The 23702-nt window shown below is 41.7% G+C and overlaps 1 protein-coding gene across 10 annotated transcripts in view; it reads right to left on the bottom strand.

Moving 5' to 3' along the window:
• ARHGAP26 (Rho GTPase activating protein 26) overlaps positions 1-23702 on the bottom strand; it is a 519366-nt gene that overhangs the window by 85108 nt on the left and 410556 nt on the right. For all 10 annotated transcript variants that reach the window (XR_004349277.1, XR_004349278.1, XR_004349276.1 and 7 more), the window contains one exon: positions 6258-6396. Coding sequence is in view for 6 of the 10 variants with exons in the window: in XM_032627452.1 (XP_032483343.1) it covers positions 6258-6396 (139 nt within the window). In the remaining 4 variants the exon portion in view is untranslated. The remainder of the gene's footprint in view (positions 1-6257; positions 6397-23702) is intronic.

Genomic DNA, 23702 nt, shown 5'->3' on the forward strand with positions numbered 1-23702 from the left:
TGCAGAGGCAACCTGAGAAAAGACACATGCTGCAGCTTTGATGGCTCCGAGAGAGGTATTATATAAAGCTCTGAACAGTATGGATTCCCAGTTATTCTTCAGCAAGGAAGACACACATGTTAAGTACATGAGCTGAATTCTCAACCTCTCCCTGGGCCTGTCTGGGAGAGGGTCCAGGATGAATTAACTGAACTAAAAGAATTAATCAGAGCGATAATCCCAGCTGCCAGTTAACAAGATCCATGTAAAATAAAGCCCAAGAATCCATTCCCACCCCACCAAGGCTGCACAACTCGTCCCAGGCTGCTGAAGTGCTGGCACTCCAGCATCAAATGGACTCCCTCTGGAGCCAGGGAGACTTTGCATTACCCTCACATATGGGCCTCTCCTTTGGACTCTGCAGGCTCCAGAGGGGGAATATTTTCTTAGTCAAACATAAAGTAAGACTATAGCCTGATGATAATCATCGTAATCTGAGCTAACATTTATTAGGTGCTGAGTATGTTCTAGGCCCACTGTCAAGTACTTTACATGCACTGGCTCACTTAATCACGGTAATTCCCCTCCAAGGAAGCTATTATTAGTGATTGATTTTACAGATGAACAAATGGAGGTTCAGAAATGAAAAGTAACGGACTCAGGCTTCCCTGGTGGCGCAGTGGTTGAGAGTCCGCCTGCCAATGCAGGGGATGCGGGTTCGTGCCCCGGTCTGGGAATATCCCACATGCCGCGGAGCGGCTGGGCCCGTGAGCCATGGCCGCTGAGCCTGTGCGTCCGGAGCCTGTGCTCCACAGCGGGAGAGGCCACAACAGTGAAAGGCCCGCGTACCGAAAAAAAAAAAAAAAAGCTTAAAAAAAGTAATGGACTCTAGGTCTCAGAGATGGTGGGTGATAGAGATGGCATTGAAACTACAGAGCCCCTGCTTCCAACCAGCATCAGCCTGCCCCAAACCCCAACAGAGAGTCTAAGAGACACTCCGCTAATGACAGAAGACAAGCAACCTTGACAATCCCTCCCTCCCTCCCTCAAGCTAGTGCTTCTCTAACTTTAGCTGGCATCAGCATCACCAGGGTGCTTTTAAAATTACAGAGGCCTGAGCTCCAGGCATGACCTGATTCAGAATGTACTGGGGAGGAGACCAGGCATCTGTACCTTTCAACAAGCTCCTTACATGATTCCAATGCACACCCAAGTCTAAAAACCACACTTCCAAGAAACATATTTTAACACCTTGGGACAGGTATACTTTGGAGAAATTTTGGGTTTGGTTCCAGACCACTGCAATAAAGCAAATGTTGCAATAAGGCAAGTCACATGAATTTTTGGGTTTCCCAGCGCATATAAAAGTTATGTTCACCCTACACTGTTGTCTATTAAGTATGTAATAGCACTATGTCTAAAACAACAATATACACACTTTAATTACAAAAAACTTTATTGCCAAAAAAAGCTAACCATCATCTGACATCGCAGTGTTGCCACAAACCTTCAATTTGTGGAAAGCGCAGTATCTGCAAAGTGCAATAAAAAGAGGTATGCCTGTGTTAAGCACTAAAAATTCCGGACAAAATAAGTGATACGTGTCGCCCTGCAACCTTTTGGAAGAAATCTTAAAAAGTACAAGACCTGGGTGCTTGGTTCCCTCTAATCCTCCGGCTCTACCTTCTGCAGTCGCCTGGAAAAAGTATAGCTTTCACCTAGACATACCAGTCCAATCTCTGCTTCATGATGTATCTGCGTGCTAACTTGGAGATTAAACAGTAATCTCCTTCGCTACCATTCATCTGGCAGCACAGCTGAAAAACCTCCTTCCATCTGTTCTAAAGTGATCACAAACGAGAGTGACTGCCTTGGCCCAGCATATTAAGTGACTGTTGAATGCACACTGCTTGCTGCAGAGCTGGGGTGACATGGGGGGGGTGTCATCGTGTGGCTGCTGCTTGCCACCACACGTATTGAGGAACCCATTCAATATGGTTCAACTGCCTCCGTGGCAACGCTGGACTCTGGGACAGATGGTTTTTATTGCTTCCTTAACTCAGTCTAGCAAGGTTTTCACTTCGGCAGCTCAAGAAGTGACAACATGGCATGGGGAAGGGGCATGACTTGGGTACAAATCCCTTCTCTGCCGTTCGCCCGCTGTGTGACTGCTTAACCCTTCGAGCCCTGGTTTACTTGCTTGTAAAATGTGGATGATGAGAACCTACCTCATGGGGTGATTACCAATTATAAGGATGAGATGAGATAACACTGGGAAAAGGAAAAAGTCATCTGGAGAAGACTCCACTACCACTCTCAGATTAAAGTGGACGAGTCTTACAGAGGTGCCTGGGCACACAAATGGTCTACCCACACAGAATGAAAAACTCCTTCTGGGAAATAAAACACACATCAGTGAGCATCAACTAACATGCCAGATACTTCCATGACAATCTGAGGCCAGAGTGTTGGCGCAGATGCACTTCTAAGAGATAAGAATGGGCTCCAACTTCTGCACAGGGCAGGGGCACTGCAGCGAGGTGAAGGGGAAACGTGTGCTGGTGGGAAGCACCCAAGGGAACTACTCTGGGAGTTTTGGGCTCATCAAGCATGTCAACTAGGGGCTGAAGAGAGGGCTGACCCATGGATCACAGAACAAATATTAAACTGCAAGTATGCCAACGAGGAGGAAAAACATAACTGAACTCAAAAGGGAGTAGGCACACAGACATAATAGGAAATGAGGTTCTGAGAGTATCATATGAAGTCTGAAGGTAGAAGAGAGGTACATGGAGATATTGTGTAGGTGTACGTGTTTGTGTGTGTGTGTGTGTGTGTGTGTTCTCACAGGTGCGATCCCTGTAACAAGATATCTACTCTGTGGCAAGAATCTGAAGAAAGGTAAGGTCGTGTGAAACCTGGAGAGGTGTCACAACGAACCCAGAGTGCACAACGTGAAATCGACAGGTGAATGGCGAGTGTCCACAGTGATATAAACAGCTAATGGACAACATCTGAACCCAGTTCCAGTTGAGCAGACAAAGGAATCTTGAGTTTGTGTGTTTAGGTTAAGAAGAAGGATCTGAGCCAGCCAGAAATTTAGAGCAAGCTCTGTGGACTCCAAACTGTGGTACGTATTCCACAGGTGGACACACAACAATTCTAAGGTCAAATGTGGATGAACATTTTTTAGCTGAACAGTGTCATATTTATTTTAATGTATATTAGAGAGTAATACAGTAAGACAATAAAATTCACGTTGTAGAAATTTTACTGAGTAGGATGAGGCCGTGTAAAGAAGTGAGCTGCTTTCAAATTGATTTATATAAATATATTAAACAAACAACAGTGCAAATGTTATGTGGTTGTAGCCCAAAGAGTGAATGAAGGCCTATGTAAATGATTCAAGTTTGGGAAGTACTGAGCTAGGTATGGAAAGAGGCCTTAATCTGAAAAACATCACTGTATGGAAATACAGCATTTTTCCCCCCCACAAATTACCTGCAGTCTTCCCCAGCATTTTAACTCCAAAGAGTAAACTCAGTGAAGTGCTTTGATAGTCTTCTATCTTTGTCCATAGACCAAAGGGGAGGGTTTGTGTGTGAAAACAGTACACTGTGACCTGCTCATCTAACGGTGGCGAGTGGCTGCACCTCAACCTAGGAGGGGCGAGAGCTGGCAGAACCTTCCAGCTCCTGCTCCTATGGTGCCTTTCCAGGCCAGCCTGGACATTACTCTAATTTCCCAGGAAAACAAGGGTTTCTAAAATCAACTCTAAAAGTATATGTATACACGCACCCCTATGTGCTTTTCAATGAAAATGTTTCTGCAGAGAAAGGGAGGAAAGTTGAGCACCCCACAAATATCTGCGCATATGGAGATTCCAGCCCCATTTCCAGGGAGCGTCTCCTCGTGTTCAGAGGGAAGATGTAGTGCTTCACTGTCTTCCCGTCTCCCATCCTCCTGTCCCCTGTGTACAGACAGGGACGGCTTGATCTGCAGCTCAGGCACGTCTGCTTTCACACATCCTTAACTTTCACCTGCTGCCTCGTGTGATAAAATTAATCTTGGGCAAGGATCTAATTGATTTTCTCCTAATCGCCATCTTCTTTCTTACATGCTCCCAGAATATGCTTTAAGACCTGATCCAGAGCTGCCTCTGTTTCCATCTAACCATAAACTCGGCACTATTTCAAGTCTTAGAGGAATTTACCAATATCGTCTGATCCGTCCTGGTCTGCACTGTACATTGCTTAGTACAAAACCTTAGGTGACTGTGGCTGTCGTGGAAACATGAGAAGCATCTCACCCCACAGCTCGATGCTGTGTTTGTGGCAGATGTGGGTGAGGCCAGGCCTGTTCCAAGTGTTCTTTGTTACAGACCACAGCAAGAACGACCCCAACCAGATACTTAAGGGGAACACAGGCTATTGTTCAATGGGAAGCCAATCCCAGTACGGGTCAAAGCCCTAAAACTGTGCATTATCTGCTGACCTAGAAATTCTTCCAGGAATTGATCATAAGGAAATAATCATGAATATGAACAGATTTAGCTATGAGGATGATGATAGTGGCTTTACTCATAAAAGCAGCATATCTGAAACAACCTCACTGGTTGCACCAATGTGCAGCCATATTATGGGATATGACGACCTCTTTAAAAGCAGTGATCCTCCGAGGGTGGGGAAGATTTGTGTTCAGGAGTAATGATAAGGAAGGCCATTACTTCTGAACGACAAAGGGATAAAAAACATTTTCTGTAACAAAGATAGAGATGCCAATCCAGATACGGAGTCTCTTTTCTCTTCAAAGCAAAGTGGGTCATTTTTCTGATTTGCGCCTTTACTGTAACTCATAGAGAATATTATATATATAATATATATATACAATAAATATATTTATATAAATATATAAAAATAAACATATAACTACATAAAAATATAATAAGTATATAATAATAATAGCACCGCCACACCTCCCAGCATTTACTGAGAACCATTTGAAGTGCTTTATTCCTCACAACAAGCCTATAAGGAAACTGTTATCCCTGTTTTCCAGAAGAGGAGACTGAGGCCATGCAATAGCAGATAACTGGCCCACGTCACACAGCCAGAGAGCAGCCAAGGAGGACTCTCACCCAGGCCCCTGGTGCCCATAAGTGCTTTCAACCACCGCCTTCTCCTGGCTCTCTGAATGCACACACCTGAGAGCAGTTATCCTGCCGACTTACCATTACCTATTCACTTGTCTACTTCCTTTACTCAAATGTGAGCTCCTTACAGGCGAGGTCACGTTTTTATACTCCTTGGTGTCTGCGTGTGATTAAACAGGAACTAATAATAGTAGCAGCAGCTCTCAATCGATGGCCCTTGCCACGTCTAGGCCTGTGCCAGCTGCCTAGCTGCGTAAGTTCATCGAATCCGCACCATTTCCCTGTGAGGTAGGCCCTATCATCCCTACTTTGCAGACAAGTAAACTGAGGCTGAGAGAAGGTAGGAGGCTTGCCTGAATGCTGTCGCCAGCACAGGGACCCAGGGCTGCCTGCCTTCGGGCACAGCTGGGACCCTCGACTCCCACCCTCCACCACTGGACTTCCTCATTACAAAGGCTGAAACCAGACTGGAGATTTGAGGGCCCAGTAACCCAACTGCTGCAAAGAACTCAGAAATCCAGAGGTGAAAACAAGATTCGATACAGTTGTGGTGAGAACACTCCGCTACTTGGAACAAGGAGGGCAATGCTCTCCTATTAATCCGTGAATTAATTCCACACATTTACTAAGCATCCACTGTGTGTCAGGCCCAGGAGAGGTGGAGGGGAAGGACGAGCAAGCCAAACAAGGTCCCTGTGCAGAAAGAGCCCCATTTCAGTGGGGCGTGTGACTTGCACAAATAAGCACTGAGTTACAACCCGAGAAAAGGAAGGGAAACTGGTTCTAGGGGAGCCGCTAACAAAAGATGGGCCGAATAAGCGACGCCTGAGCCTAGATCTGATGGTGCAGCTGGAGGAAAAGGGGCTCAGCTGTCTGCCCACAGGGGACTGGGAAAGAGGATCCTGGGCAGCGTGGCCCTCCCTTTCATCCTCAGCACCCCTGCTTCCTGTCCTGTCGAGGTTACTCAGCCACGGAACCCAGGAGGGTACAATGGCCGATACAGTGTCCTCAAAGACACAAAAGGCAGCAACGCACACAGAGAGGCTGGAGGTGAGCACCCCGGGCAGCTGGAAGGAGGCCTGGATGTCCCCCGGGGACCACGTTGGCCCTGAGTAGTGGCACTCACGTTTCTCTGTTGACTGCACGGTGTGGAAGAGCGTCAGGGGCCTCTCGCTGCAGGATGGGGGCTTGGAGTCACTGCTCTTCTTCCGAGACAGGTGCAGCTGGGCATTGGTGAGGGGCACGTCAGGCACTGTGTTAAATATCTGCAAAATAGTTTCATAAAAAGGTTACACGCTACTGTGAACTGGGGAGACAGCACAGGTCCAGACAAGTACGACCGAAAAGCTTGATGGAGTCTAAGAATCAGCAAGAAAAAGACTGAAAACGACCACCAGGATTTGCTCAGGACTCTATTTTAAACATCTCTAGGAATTGGCATGAAACATCCTCCTTTGGAAGCGCATCCCAAGGTTCGGGAACCATTCACTTCCACTTCTCACCCTTTCTGCTATCATTTCCACAGATCTGCTTTTTGTTGTTCTCTCTCTGGAGCCAATGGAAAGCTGTTGTGCTAAATGTAAGCCATTGTCTGCGAAGAGGGCTTAAAGTTTTTTGACCACTTTGTCCAGAACGGATGAACTAAAACTACTTTACTTTTCCTCATTGGTTCTGTTTCCCAGTTCTTAACAACTGCTTCACAACTTTCTGAGGCTGTGAAACATGCATTTAAATAACATCCCCCCAAAGAAGCCCAGAACAGGGCAGCATCTTCTAGTCCTCAACCATCCCCAGATGGAGCATCTAGTTCAGCAGCTTTGTGTTATCTTTGATGCTGAGCATTCTTTTTCTTATTTAAAAAAGGGAAAAAAGGTTGTTTCCCCCAAATCTTGATGATAGAAGTAACATACATACTACAAACAGTTTGGAAAATGTAGAAAAGCGTCAAGAAGAAAATAGAAAAATTCTCCCAATTCCACTATTTAGAGGTAACCACTGTTAGCATTTGAGTTTTATTTTCATATGAGGTTTTTTCTTTTAAGCTTTCATTGCAAAAAAAAAGTCTATGGTAAAAACTGAGAAGAAAATTACATAAAAATCATGACAATGCTCATCTTTTTTCCTACAGATCCAGTACGACAGAATTATTATAATAGCTACCACTTACATGGCACTGGCACTTACCATGATTACACTCACTGCCATGCAAGGTCGGCTCCCTAGGGACCAGTCACTGCATGTATTTTCCATGTAGCTCACTCAGTTCTGAGTGACCTTGAACTTCAAGTACTGTCCTCACCATTTATAATGAAGGACTGAGGCAAAGAGGTTAAGCTGCCACAATTATAGATACACTTACAGATGATAACATAGAAACCTATGTCCCTAGATTTTCTCAATTCCTTTTAAGATGCATATAATAACAACAACACTAATTCATTCAATCTAGAAAGTTCTTTTCAGCATCTCCTTTATACCAGGCACTCTGGGTACAACAGTGCTTGAGGCCAGCACGTCTCCTGTGGTTAGAGAATTTGCATCTAGTAGCTGTGATTTACTGAGTATCTACCACATCAAGTGCTTTGTATGAGTTATCTCATTTAATGTTAAAGCACACTTCTCCATAATTGGAATTCTATTCTTTATACAGTTTTGTATCCTATACGTTTTCTCTAACACTATATTGTAACATTTCCCCCTTCATGAAGAAAATCTTCACACCTGATTCTTCCTGGTTGTATAACACACCCACTGTATTAAGATATCAATATTCATTGATCCACTCATTATCATCTCTTACTCTCTGGAGCTGGCCTCCTTCTGGATTTTCTCTTTCCCAACAATCACGAGTAATGAGAGCACAGTGGTGGTACCTCCACTCTCCTCACCTATAGGTGGCCCTAGACACATCAGAGTCTTTCTCATGGCTTTCTCTCCTTTGTGCGTGCATTAAAAGCAGAACTCAGAAGCTGAAATATAGGAAGCAAAGTCATAAGAATGATAAGAATTTCAGCCAAAACAGCTGCTCTCCATGAGTTGGCAGGTCCTTGGGCTCCAATGATGCCAGCCAGCTGGTTCAGTCAGTCTTGCTCCCAAACACAGCTGTCTGAAAACAGCATTATCATATTTTCCCTAGGGGACTGAATTTTCAACAAAATAAACTGAATCACTACATAGCTGAGTTCAACTGGGGAGAGGATGTAAGGAGAGAAGGGGACCTAAAACAAAAACAACAAAAACCTCCTGGCTGGGCTTCCCAGGTGATGTAGTGGTTGAGAGCCCGCCTGCCGATGCAGGGGACACGGGTTCGTGCCCCGGTCCAGGAGGATCCCACATGCCGCGGAGCGGCTGGGACCGTGAGCCATGGCCGCTGAGCCTGCACGTCCGGAGCCTGTGCTCCACAACGGGAGAGGCCATAACAGTGAGAGGCCCGCATACAACAAAAAAAACAAAAAAAAACTTTTGGCTTCCAGAGGAGTTGGAACCCCTAAAAATAAGTACCAGTGTTACACATGCCACCAGGCTCCTTCTGAGCATCTTCAAGGGAAGAAAAGAGAAATTATGGTTGTTGAGCTCAAGGACCACTAAGCTTCTCAGAAGTTCTCTCCCCCTTTGTTCTGTCCTCCAACAATGCTGAGCCAGGGCTGCTCCTAAGTGACACCTCGTGCACCATTACCACTGGCACTTGCTCTTATATAGGAGTGTTTGCCCCTGCCAGCCACTGTGCAAGGTACTTTACATGACTTATCTCTAAGTCAAAGGTACTAAGCAGGATGACCATTCCGCAAGGAGAGATTTCCTAATGCCACATGGCTTAGCAGGAGAGGGGCTGGGATGGGACCTTAGGGCTGTAGTTTCTAACATCTCCACTCCCCACCTCTGCAGCAGTCCTCAGCATTCAGCTCATCTTCTCCAGCTCATCCACACTACAGAAGCCAGTGCCCAAACCCGCAAGTACAGATTTCAACAAATAATGATATCCCTTAGCACCCTTCTGCCTCTGGCCTTAAGTACAGCATGTTCGGCAATCTGAGCTAAAAAACATCTGAAAATGAATTCAGACACACTGATAGGTCCCCACCTCCTTATGTCTGGCCTCCAAATTTTCTCTTTTCCTTTTTTTTTTCTTTTTTGTTTCTTTTCTCTTATTTTTTAAAATACTTTTTATTGGAGTATAGTTTCTTTACAATGTTGTGTCAGTTTGTCTCTTTTCCTAAAGAGCTACTGAGAATGAGATCCTCACTCAACCACAATGTGAAGAAAGATAATGCATATGCATTTTCATTTCAACTGTCCCCAGAAATGTGAGCATTTCTTCTTTCCTAAAAACTGTAGTAGATGCTGGAGAAACAAAGAAGAGTGAGTCGTTGAGGAAGGACCATGGATTTAGACAGATGCGTGGAAAATTGCTTTCAAAACAGTGTTTATACACGGGCAAACGGGAGGAGACACGGGAACACATGAGAATTACATTCTGCTCATTGGCTGTTTGCTCTAAAAGGAAAGCTACTGGAGCATACTAGGATCAGTTCTAGGAGATGGAGATTTTCACCATGGGCCAGAGCTATAGTCCTGAAGGCCAGCTCTCTGGGTCTCAGTGTGAGCCAGGCCCAGGCTTCTGAAGAACTCCGAAGGGCTATTCTTGAGATCAAATGCACTAATGTGCAAGTGGGGCCTGCTGCGAAATGTGGAGTGCCAGACACGGGACTGTCACCACTATTATTACACATGGTTTTCCCAGGCACAAGGGCACCTCTACAAATCAGACCAAGTCAGAACAGAAGACACAGACTTTCACTAAGGAGTCTGGGCAATCATTCCCCAAATTACTTTTGTTCCTTTAACTCTGAAACCTGAATACATACAAGTTGTTAAAAGGCTGCTCACTGCCTGGCCACCTTCTCAGCCAGGCCAAAAGATGTGTCTGTGAAAGAAGCTTGAGTTGAATTCTGATGAGAATCCAAATGCTTCACAGTTTTGCTGGTTGTTCCAATCCTATTTTGTTTGGAAGGGTTGACTTCAAGAGAATCCCATGAAGTTTCCTTCATTCTGTTGAGAAGAATCACTGTACAAACGCCTCTGCTGAACGATGGAAGCATGAGCTCATGTAATCTCTGAGCAATGGATTTATGGAGCTCTACCATGTGTCTGGAATAATCTCATTTCACAGAGGCTTTCCAACTTAACACAAAAGGGGGGGATTTATTCTGTGCCCCAAGTGCCCCATTAATTCTGTTCAAACTTACAAACGAATTCTGACTTAGTCAGGAATGCCTTAGAAATAAAAGTTACAAGGAAGGCTGTAAGCCTTCTGGAAGCTACCAGGGAGTAAGATTGTAAAATAAAATAAAAATATGATTCTGGGGCTTCCCTGGTGGCGCAGTGGTTGAGAGTCCGCCTGCCGATGCAGGGAACAGGGGTTCGTGCCCCGGTCCGGGAAGATCCCACATGCCACGGAGCGGCTGGGCCCGTGAGCCATGGCCGCTGAGCCTGCACGTCCGGAGCCTGTGCTCCGCAACGGGAGAGGTCACAACAGTGAGAGGCCCACGTACCGCAAAAAAAAAAAAAAAAAAAAAAGATTCTGGATAACGCTCCCAAGTATCCCCAATTTCAAGCTTCCTATAAGTGGAATTAGCAGACCTGTAAATACCAAGCTGCTGTTTCTCCTTAAGCTGTGTGGCAGAGTGGTCAGGGGTGACTTGGCCTCTGCCGTCACATAGAACTGGGCTGAGTCCTGATCCAGCTGCTCAGTGGGCAGGACCTACAGCTACACTGACTTCACTGTCAGAGACATTGGCATCACTGCCATGTCATGTGGAATCTAAAAAAAAAGGTACAAATGGACTTATTTATAAAACAGAAACAGAGTCACAGATGTAGAAAACAAGCCTATGGTTACCAAGGGGGAAAGGGAGAGAAGGATAAATTGGGAGATTGGGACTGACATAGACACACTACTATATATAAAATAGATAACTAATAAGAACCTACCTTATAGCACAGGGAACTCTGCTCAATACTCTGTAATGACCTATATGGGAAAAGAATCTAATATATGTATAACTGATTCACTTTGCTGTACAGCAGAAACTAACACAACATTGTAAATCAACTATACTCCAATAAAAATTAATTAAAAAATAAACCTAAACACCATCCAAAAAAAGTATATATATATATAGGAAAGGAATTTACAGTCATCATGTGGGTATAAAGCAAATAGGTGTTGGAGCTATACAGACTTGGGTTCAACTCGGGCAAGAGCCTTAACCCCTCTGAGACTGTTTCCCTTGTGTAAATGGGGATCTAACACCTGTCTTGCAGGGATACTGAAAAGCTAATGCATAATAAATGCTGAGCACAGAACCTGACAGAGTGGGCTGGAGGTAGTGGTGGTATAAGTGACAATAAAAATATCCAAAGTTTATTGAGTGTTTATCATGCTGTTATTTACATGGATTATCTCAGGATTTTACTCTACTATTATTTTTGTCATCTTGTAGGTGAGGAAACTGACACTCATTGAGACTAGCAGATTTGTTCAAGGTCACATAAATGAGTACAGCTGGACTGGGACTTAAGACAGCTTAGCTAGACTGTCTGGGTCTTAACCACCTGTGGCCTTTATACGTGTCAGTAATTTGAGAGACAGAGGACAAAATGCAAAGATCATAAGTTCTGGAGTCTGATGGATCTGATTTTAGTCACTCACTAGCTCTGTGACTTTGAGCAAGTTATATAACTCTGACCTTTAGCTGTCACATCTGTAAAAACTCCCGGGACTGAGGCAAGGACCGAAGCACCTAACACTGTTTGACACTCAGTGTTCAAAAGACATGATTGCATTAATAAAAAAGCATAAGAAGGGAAATAACTGGAGACTCAACAATGAATTATCTGCAGTCAGGACATGAAGATTTAATTTATAAGTGCAAATTTAATTACTGCTCTTTGTATAACATCGATCTCAACTGCTTACAACATTAGAATTTGCTGTTCTTTTCCCGTTGCATTGTCTACAAAATTCAAATTTCACTGGCCCCCCTCGGGCCCATCTTGACATTGGAGACCATTGACACTTGTGGAATTTATTCTTAGCCATGTCACATACACATTTTTATACCTTTTTCAATCCCATCTGTAACATGCTCCTGCAATTTACAAGGATTAGAAGCCTTCCCGTAACGTGTGTGGTATACTCTTTATTACGTGCTGTGATTTTTATGGGAGGAAAATTAGGTCATGATGAAGAGTTCCTGGTCTGTAACTGCAAAGTAGCTCTGAGACAATAAATCAATGACAGAGGCCTAGGATTACAAGGCAAAAGAGAAAGGCTTCTATAAGAGAAGAGACTAAGCATCTTCCTAAAACATAAATGTATCAGGGTTTCAAGTAACAAAAAATAATAACAAGTTATGGGCTTGGTTAGTCTGAGGAGTATCTGCTTTGGAGGTGGAGGATCAGGCCTACGGAGCATGGCTCACACACTGCCCACTCTTTCTATCCACAGGCTGTAGAACAGGACTGCTCAGGGCACGAGAAGCCATAAACCCAGCACTTTTCTGCTGGAAAGCCAGGCAAGTCTTAGCAGGGCTCATTTAATATACCAGTTAAGAAGCCAAATTCAGAGGCTACAGACACAGAGAGTTTTTTTTTTTTCAGGAGAGTTGGAAGTCCGATGTCCTGTTGATATCATCAGCATTTTGGCCCAGGAACAATTCAGAAAGTAGTTTGAGTAGTTTTATTAAAAGTCCCTCAAAAGGAAACAATTCCATTTAGTAACTGGCAGTATATATAGTCAACCTGAGTAATCCATGGGATGCTGTGATTTTCCTTATCTCCAGAAAGATTCTATTTCCTGTTTTCTTTGCTGACAGAGAGGAATGGATTAAAACATAACAAAACTCCACCCTTATCTGAGAACCATTAAAGGAGCTCAAACAATGATTGGTTTACCTGGGGCTTTATTGGCTGGGGGTGGGGGTGCTGCAGAATATAGATGTTCAGATCCACAACCTAACGAACTGTTTGCATGGCACTTGACACAGCAAGTAGAAGAAAAGCCTGTGACAGAAGCATTCCAGCTGAGCATATAAATAAATCTAGCTTATTTCTAAACCTAACATGGACAGGACCAAAAAGAATATACTCAGAAACCAATGTAAGGAAAGGTAACAACAACAACAATAAATCAACGAACAGATGAAAAAAGCCATGGTCATGAGGCACAAGAGTAAAGTGTGCAGGCATTCTTCTTCATCATCATTATCATCACCATCACCATCAACATCAATTTTGCATATCAACAGCCGATTGAAATAACAAGGAAATGAAATACAACTGCCCAACACTTTGTCAGTTGCCAGAAACTGTTCAAATCAATTGCATTCTATTAATTGATGCACATTTTGTGTACAAACCCCAACACTGATACAATGGATTCCAAAGCCACCAACATCTTGGTCAAAGCAGATCAAGGCAGTTTGGTGGGCCCAAATCAACTCAAATCAAGACAACCTTGAAAGACACTAGATTTTAACAGGAACGCAAGTTTGCTTAGGACTTGCTGCTTACACTAGCTGTTAAGCAAGGACATCCATGGTTGCTCGCTCTTCTCCTTGGCATATAAGATTAAAAGTTAACATGTATTAAAAAGGGGCAAAAAAAAGGGGGGGCACTGATCTTTGGGCATTTGTAAGAATTAACAACTCAAAGATCACCACTCCTACCTCTTCCAAAGCCTACTGATGGACTGGAAAAAGAATCATGATAACTTATTTTGTAAAACATCAATAGCCATTAAAAGGAGCAATACTGATAAAAGCACATGGTGCATGGGCACATGTGCACACCCATGTCCTGCTTCATGTGCAGAAACCCTTTTGAATGCCACAGCCAAAAGAAACATTGTGGACTGTTCAAAACAATCCTACTATTACACGTTGGAACTTAACAGGAAGATGTTAAGACATACACATAATCTGAGATTTCATTTTTAACCAAATCTATGAAAAGGCGGCAGTTTGATTCTTGACAGGATTGTTTTTCCTAGACATTTAAATTTTTCAAAGTCATTGGCAAGCTAACCTTTAAAAAGAGAAGTATAAGGAAAACCTTGTAAGAAATTGCAGAATTTCTGGGCTTTTCGGTATCTTGAACAATGACAGCGTTCAGTATTTTGAAATCTTAACTAGATGCATATAAATACTGATAACTTCCACTATAACCCCAAGTATTGGGCTAATTGATGTTTTAAGGCTCACGGTGACAAGGTGTGAGCTGGGTAAAGATTCTGTGCATATAGAAATGGTAACTTAAAATAATTATTACCCTAAAGCAAACAGAGGAAGAGCCAAAGTCTCTGCCCTCTGAACTTTTAACTCTGAAATCTGACTACAGATAAAAAGAGCCAGACCCTCAAGTCTGTTCTTTAGCTTTCAGAGAATCCAAGTCGAGTCCAGGGTATGGAGCTGTTGATGGGAAATGATGCCATGAGCTACTATTTCCCTTTAGGAAGTCTGGCAAAAAGACCCAAATAAAAGCCATTAGGATCCTACTCTACCCTGTAATAAGTAAAGGCTGTAGGTCAAAGGTTACAGTCTCTGGGCAAGACTTTTAAAATATATAGCCACAAGTTTACTACAGTGTGGTAAACTCTATAGTTTTGTTTTTATTTAGTGAGTGATTCTGATATCAGCAACCAGAGTACAACCTGGTTCACCTTCCAGGGACGTCCTTCTCAAGTGCTGATACAATCATTTTCCCTCTACTTGGAATCCCCTGAGAGCTCCCATTTTTCAGAAGTAAATGCCAACCTTTTCCCATAGCTTTCAAGACCCTTGACAGAGAGGCTCAATCCAATCTCTGGCATCATCTCTGACCACTTGCTAACATAACCCAAAGTTCTTTCACAACCATTTCGTTTTAATACACACGAGCTGATTGATGTTGATTAACTGATTACTGTTCCTCTGGAAGGCTGTCCCCCCATCTCCATTCTTGCTCTGCCTAGAAATTGTCTATTTATCTGTCAGAGCCAGGTACAAGCAGAATTAAATTATTTCTCCTCAGTGGTACCACACACTTTATTCATCTTACTGGATGTCACTTAGCACACTATATTATGGTTAGTTATATCCTGAGAAAACAGGAGGGCCTTGGAAAACATGGTCCTGTCTCATTTATCTTAGGTCAAGAGTAGGTGCTCAATAAATGCAGTCATTAGAGATTAACAAGAATAGATTTAATAGCTTGGGTTATGAAAGGAGTCCTAAGTTCAACTCTAGTTCTTCTCCTAACAAGCTGTTTTTTCAACTCTCTGGACTTTAGGTTCAAAATTTATAAAATAGAGCTAAAAATACCGACCTTACAGTGTTGCTGTGAAAAATAAATGGTATGATGAATATAAGGCTGCTTAGCACAATGCCTTGGGGACAATAAGCTGTAAGTAAAAGTTAACTATTACTATCATTATTTTTAGTACTGCTAGACTATGTACATTAAAAAGACCCATTACCTTCAACTGAGTAAAGAAATCAGTCTGTATTACCAACATGGAAAAAGAAGAATTATCAGGAGCCCCCATGCATAATCCATATCTTCTGGCTTTTTCCTCTCTGCCTTCACTTACGTTGGGATATATATTTTGTACAAATTGGTCCAAACATTGCTCCCCTCCCCAGGGCTGTGCAGAAGGTGAAGGACCAAGTTTCTGAAGCATCACAACAGGGTAAGTATGTGGTTAGCGTACTTAATCTGACCAAATTGAATGTCTTTGAGAAACACATCACTAAGGCTCCCACGAACGAGAAACAGGTGGGATCTCTGTGACAAGAGATAATCAGCAGGGGATGTTTCTAGACAAACAGGTGCTCCCTTTTTTCTTCTTTTTGTAAACAAGCTTGTCTCCTTTTTTTGAATTTTCTTTTATTTATTTTCTTATACAACAGGTTCTCATTAGTCATCAGCTTTATACACATCAGTATATACATGTCAATCCCAATTGCCCAATTCATCACACCACCACCCCCCACCCCCCACACCGCTGCTTCCCCCCTTGGTGTCCATAGGTTTGTTCTCTACATCTGTGTCTCAATTTCTGCCCTGCAAACCGCTGCAGCTGTACCATTTTTCTAGGTTCGACATATATGCATTAATATACGATATTTGTTTTTCTCTTTCTGAATTACTTCACTCTGCATGACAGTCTCTAGATGCATCCACGTCTCTATAAATGATCCAACTTCGTTCATTTTTATGGCTGAGTAATATTCCATTGTATATATGTACCACATCTTCTTTATCCATTCATCTGTCGATAGGCATTTAGGTTGCTTCTATGACCAGGCTATTGTAAATACTGCTTCAGTGAACACTGGGGTGCATGTATCTTTTTCAATTATGGTTTTCTCTGGGTATATGCCCAGTAGTGGGATTGCTGGGTCATATGGTAATTCTATTTTTAGTTCTTTAAGGAACCTCCATACTGTTCTCCATAGTGGCTGTATCAATTTACATTCCCACCAACAGTGGAAGAGGGTTCCCTTTTCTCCACACCCTCTCCAGCATTTGTTCTTTGTAGATTTGCTAATGATGCCCATTCTAATTGGTGTGAGGTGATACCTCATCGTAGTTTTGATTTGCATTTCTCTAATAATTAGTGATGTTGAGCAGCTTTTCATGTGCTTCTTGGCCAACTGTATGTCTTCTGTGGAGAAATGTCTATTTAGGTCTTCTGCCCATTTTTGGATTGGGTTGTTTGTTTTTTTAATAGTGAGCAGCATGAGCTGTTTATATATTGGTGAGATTAATCTTTTGTCCATTGATTCGTTTACAAGTATTTTCTCCCATTCGGAAGGTTGTCTTTTCGTCTTGTTTATGGTTTCCTTTGCTGTGCAAAAGCTTTGAAGTTTCATTAGGTCCCATTTGTTTATTTTTGCTTTTATTTCCATTACTCTAGGAGGTGAATCAAAAAATATCTTGCTGTGATTTATATCAAAGAGTGCTCTTCCTATGTTTTCCTCTAAGAGTTTTATAGTGTCTGGTCTTACATTTAGGTCTCTAATCCATTTTGAGTTTATTTTTGTGTATGGTGTTAGGGAGTGTTCTACTTTCATTCTTTTACACGTAGCTGTCCACTTTTCCCAGCAGCACTTAATAAAGAGACTGTTTCTTCTCCATTGTATATTCATGCCTCCTTTGTCATAGATTAGCTGACCAAAGGTGCATGGGTTTATCTCTGGGCTTTCTATCTTGTTCCATTGATCTATATTTCTGTTTTTGTGCCAATACCATATTGTCTTGATTACTGTAGCTTTGTAGTATAGTCTGAAGTCAGGGAGTCTGATTCCTCCAGCTCTGCTTTTTTCCCTCAAGACTGCTTTGGCTATTCAGGGTCTTTTGTGTCTCCATACACATTTTAAGTTTTTTGTTCTAGTTCTGTAAAAAAATGCCATTGGTAATTTGATAAGGATTACTTTGAATCTGTAGATTGCTATGGGTAGTATAGTCATTTTCACATTACTGATTCTTCCAATCCAAGAACATGGTATGTCTCTCCATCTGCTGGTATCATCTTTAATTTCTTTCACCAGTGTCTTGTAGTTTTCTGCATACAGGTCTTTTGTCTCCCTAGGTAGGTTTATTCCTAGGTATTTTATTCTTTTTGTTGCAATGGTAAACGGGAGTGCTTCCTTAATTTCTCTTTCAGATTTTTCATCATTAGTATATAGGAATGCAAGAGATTTCTGTGCATTAATTTTGTATCCTGCAACTTAACCAAATTCATTGATTAGCTCTAGTAGTTTTCTGGTGGCATCTTTAGGATTCTCTATGCATAATATCATGTCATCTGGAAACAGTGACAGTTTTACTTCTTTTCCTATTTGTATTCCTTTTATTTCTTTTTCTTCTCAGATTGCTGTGGCTAGGACTTCCAAGACTATGTTGAATAATAGTGGTGAGAGTGGACATCCTTGTCTTGTTCCTGATCTTAGAGCAAATCCTTTCAGTTTTTCACCATTGAGAATGATGTTTGCTGTGGGTTTGTTGCATATGGCCTTTATTATGTTAAGGTAGGTTCCCTCTATGCCTACTTTCTGGAGAGTTTTTATCGTAAATGGGTGTTGAATTTTGTCTAAAGCTTTTTCTGCATCTATTGAGATGATCATATGGTTTTTATTCTTCAATTTGTTAATATGGTTAATCACACTGATTGACTTGCGTATATTGAAGAATCCTTGCATCCCTGGGATAAATCCCACTTGATCATGGTGTGTGATCCTTTTCATGTGTTGTTGGATTCTGCTTGCTAGTATTTTGTTGAGGATTTTTGCATCTATATTCATCAGTGATATTGGTCTGTAATTTTCTTTTTTTGTAGGATCTTTGTCTGATTTTGGTATCAGGGTGATGGTGGCCTCATAGAATGAGCTTGGGAGTGTTCCTTCCTCTGCAACTTTTCAGAAGAGTTTGAGAAGTATGGGTGTTAGCTCTTCTCTACATGTTTGATAGAATTCACCTGTGAAGCCATCTGCTCCTGGACAGTTGTTCATTGGAAATTTTTAACCACAGTTTCAATTTCATTACTTGTGATTGGTCTGTTCATATTTTCTATTTCTCCCTGGTTCAGTCTTGGAAGGTTATACCTTTCTAAGAATTTGTCCATTTCTTCCAAGTTGTCCATTTTATTGGCATAGAGTTGCTTGTAGTAGTCTCTTAGGATGCTTTGTATTTCTGCGGTGTCTGTTGTAACTTCTCCTTTTTCATTTCTAATTTTATTGATTTGAGTCCTCTCCCTCTTTTTCTTGATGAGTCTGGCTAATGGTTTATCAATTTTGTTTATCTTCTCAAAGAACAAGCTTTCAGTTTTATTGATCCTTGCTACTGTTTTCTTTGTTTTTATTTCATTTATTTCTGCTCTGACCTTTATGATTTCTTTCCTTCTGCTAACTTTGGGTTTTGTTCATTCTTCTTCCTCTAGTTCCTTTAGGTGTACTATTAGATTGTTTATTTGAGATTTTTCTTATTTTTTGAGATAGGCTTGTATAGCTATAAACTTCCCTCTTAGAACTGCTTTTGCTGTATCCCATAGGTTTTGGATCATTGCGTTTTCATTGTCATTTGTCTCTAGGTATTTTTTGATTTCCTCTTTCATTTCTTCAGTGATCTCTTGGTTATTTAGTAACATATTGTTTAGCCTCTATGTGTTTATATTTTTTCCAGGGTTTTTCCTGTAATTGATATCTACTCTTATAGTGTTGTGGTCAGAAAAGATGCTTGATATGATTTCAATTTTCTTAAATTTACTGGGGCTTGATTTGTGACCCAAGATGTCATCTATCCTGGATAATGTTCCATACACACTTGAGAAGAAAGTGTAATCTGCCGTTTTTGGATGGAATGTCCTATAAATATCAATTAAATCTATCTGGTCTGTTATGTCATTTAAAGCTTGTGTTTCCATAATTATTTTCATTTTGGATGATCTGTCCATTCGTGTAAGTGAGGTGTTAAAGTCCCCCACTATTACTGTGTTAGTGTTGGTTTCCTCTTTTATAGCTGTTAGGAGTTGCCTTATGTATTGCCTTATGTATTGAGGTGCTCCTATGTTGGGTGCATATATATTTATAATTGTTATATCTTCTTCTCTGCGCTTCCTGGACTAGGGTGGCTATTTCCTTTCCCATGTTAGGGAAGTTTTTGACTATAATCTCTTCAAATATTTTCTCAGGTCATTTCTCTCTCTCTTCTGCTTCTGGGACCCCTAAAATGCGAATGTGTCTGTGTTTAATGTTGTCCCAGAGGTCTCTTAGGCTGTCTTCATTTCTTTTCATTTTTTTTTCTTTATTCTGTTCCGCAGCAGTAAATTCCACCATTCTGTCTTCCAGGTCACTTATCCGTTTTCCTGCCTCAGTTATTCTGCTATTGATTCCTTCTAGGGTAGTTTTCATTTCAGTTACTGTATTCTTCATCTTTGTTTGTTTGTTCTTTAATTCTTCTAGGTCTTTGTTAAACATTTCTTGAATCTTCTCGATCTTTGCCTCCATTCTTTTTCCGAGGTCCTGGATCATCTTCACTATCATTATTCTGAATTCTTTTTCTGGAAGGTTGCCTATCTTCACTTCATTTAGTTGTTTTTCTGGGGTTTTACCTTGTTCATCTGGTACATAAGCCTCTGCCTTTTCACCTTGTCTGTCTTTTTGTGAATGTGTTTTTTGTTCCACAGGCTGCAGGACTGTAGTTCTTGCTTCTGCTGTCTGCCCTCTGGTGGATGAGGCTGTCTAAGAGGTTTGTGCAAGTTTCCTGATGAGAGGGACTGGTGGTGGGTAGAGCTGGGTGTTGCTCTGGTAGGCAGAGCTCAGTAAAACTTTAATCCGCTTGACTGCTTATGGGTGGGGCTGGGTTCCCTCCCTGTTGGTTGTTTGGCCTGAGGCGACCCAACACTTGAGCGTGCAGGCTCTTTGGTGGGGCTAATGGCGGACTCTGGGAGGGCTCACTCCAAGGAGTACTTCCCAGAACTTCTGTTGCCAGTATCCTTGTCCTCAGAGTGAGCCACAGCCACCCACTGCCTCTGCAGGAGACCCTCCAATACTAGCATGTAGGTCTGGTTCAGTCTCCCTTGGGGTCACTGCTCCTTCCCCTGGGTCCCAGTGCACACACTACTCTGTGTGTGCCCTCGAAGAGTGGAGTCACTGTTTCCCCCAGTCCTGTCAGAGTCCTGTAATCAAATCCCGTTAGCCTTCAAACTCTGATTCTCTAGGAATTCCTCTTCCCGTTGCCAGACCCCCAGGTTGGGAAGCCTGATGTGGGGCTCAGAACCTTCACTCCAGTGGGTGGCCTTCTGTGGTATAAGTGTTCTCCAGTTTGAGAGTCACCCACCCAGCAGTTATGGGATTTGATTTTATTGTGATTGCGCCCCTCCTACTGTCTCTTTGTGGCTTCTCCTTTGTCTTTGGATGTGGGGTTTCTTTTTTGGGTGAGCTCTAGTGTCTTCCTGTTGATGATTGTTCAGCAGTTAGTTGTGACTCTGGTGTTCTCCCAAGAGGGAGTGAGAGCATGTCCTTCTACTCCGCCATCTTGGTTTAGGCTCTTCTCGCTTCTAAACAGGTGCTGTCTTGAGGGTGTGTGGATGTGCCAGGGACAACATAAAGCAGTTCAGAAGTTACCTTCATTTTTAACCCTTTGTCTGAATGTCTAGTGTTAATCCTCAGTAAACAATGAGGGAGAGGGAGGAGGGGGAGGAGAAGAAAGGGGAGGGGTGGAGAGGAAAGGCCATATGTTTTAGCCAGTTAAAACACAGAAGCCTTTTTCCTTCTCTTCAAAAAAGATGTTTTATGAGGAAAGAGAAACTGAATTTTCTCACCAGGAAAAAACTCACTCTCTTCTAAATGTCAATTTTAAAACCAAAGATGTTTTCCCAGTTTTAGACACTGATGAGTTAGCTCTCCATACTGAGACTTACAAAGGGTATGTGAGGACTGAACTTGTCACTACCACCAAATGTTGCATGCCCCCTGGTTATGTAAAAAAATGGCAGTTCTGAGGAGAAACAGAACAGAAGACCATTGACAGAACCAAGAAGATTGAGAAAATATAAACAGACCAATCACCAGTAATGAAATTGAAACTGTAATTTAAAATCTTCCAACAAACAAAAGTCCAGGACCAAATGGCTTCACAGGAGAATTCTATCAAACATTTAGAGAAGAGCTGACATGCACCCTTTTCAAAATCTTCCAAAAAATTGCAGAGGGAGGAACACTCCCAAACTCGTTCTATAAGGCCACCATCACCCTGATACCAAAACCAGACAAAGATATCACAAAAAAAGAAAATTACAGACCAATATCACTGATGAATATAGATACAAAAATGCTCAACAAAATACCAGCAAACAGAATCCAACAACACGTTAAAAGGATCATACACTATGGTCAAGTGGGATTTATCCCAGGGATGCAAGGATTCTTCAATATATGCAAATCAATCAATGTGATTAACCATATTAACAAGCTGAAGGAGAAAAACCATATGATCATCTAAATAGATGCAGAAAAAGCTTTTGACAAAATTCAATACCCATTTATAATAAAAACTCTCCAGAAAGTGGGCAAAGAGGGAACCTACCTCAACATAATAAAGGCCATATACGACAAACCCACAGCAAACATCATTCTCAATGGTGAAAAACTGTAAGCATTTCCTCTAAGATCAGGAACAAGACAAGGATGTCCACTCTCACCACTATTATTCAACATAGTTTTGGAAGTCCTAGCCACAGCAGTCAGAGAAAAAAAAGAAATAAAAATTGGAAAAGAAGAAGTATAACCGTCAGTTTGCAGATGACATGATGCTATACATAGAAAATCCTAAAGATGCCACCAGAAAACTACTAGAGCTAATCAATGAATTTGGTTAAGTTGCAGGATACAAAATTAATGCACAGAAATCTCTTCCATTCCAATACACTGAAAACGAAAGATCAGAAAAATTAAGGAAACAATCCCATTTACGACTGCAACAAAAAGAATAAAATACCTAGGAATAAATCTACATAAGGAGGTAAAAGACCTGTCTGTTTCGAAGAAGACACAAACAGATGGAGAGATATACCATGTTCATGGATTGGAAGAATCAATATTGTGAAAATGACTATATTACCCAAAGCAATCTACAGATTCAATGCAATCCCTATCAAATTACCCGTGGCATTTTTCACAGAACTAGAAGAAAAAAATCTTAAAATGTGTATGGAGACACAAAAGACCCCGAATAGCGAAAGCTATCTTGAGAAAAAAAAAAATGGAGCTGGAGGAATCAGACTCCCTGATTTCAGACTATACTACAATGCTACAGTAATCAAGACAATATGGTACTGGCACAAAAACAGAAAAATAGATCAATGGAACAGAATAGAAAGCCCAGAGATAAACCCACACACCTATGGTCAAGTAATCTATGATGAAGCAGGCAAGAATATATAATGGAGAAAAGACAGTCTCTTCAATAAGTGGTGCTGGGAAAACTGGACAGCTACGTGTAAAAGAATGAAATTAGAACACTACCTAACACCATACACGAAAATCAACTCAAAATGGATTTAAGACCTAAATGTAAGACCAGACACTATAAAACTCTTAGAGGAAAACATAGGGAAAACATTCTTTGACATAAATCACAGCAATATCTTTTTGGATCCACCTCCTAGAGAAATGGAAATAAAAACAAAAATAAACAAATGGGACCTAATTAAACTTAAAAGCTTTTGCACAGCAAAGGAAACCATAAACAAGGCAAAAAGACAACCCTCAGAATGGAAGAAAATATTTGCAAACAAAGCAACTGACAAAGGATTAATCTCCAAAATTTACAAGTAGCTCATGCAAGCTCAATATAAAAAAAAATCACACAACCCAATCCAAAAATGGGCAGATGACCTAAATAGACATTTCTCCAAAGAAGACACTCAGATGGCCAAGAGGCACATGAAAAAATGCTCAACATCACTATCAGAGAAATGCAAATCAAAACTACAATGACATATCATCTCACACTGGTCAGAATGGTCATC

The sequence above is a fragment of the Phocoena sinus genome, chromosome 3 (assembly GCF_008692025.1).
Source record: "Phocoena sinus isolate mPhoSin1 chromosome 3, mPhoSin1.pri, whole genome shotgun sequence".
Lineage (NCBI taxonomy): Eukaryota > Metazoa > Chordata > Mammalia > Artiodactyla > Phocoenidae > Phocoena > Phocoena sinus.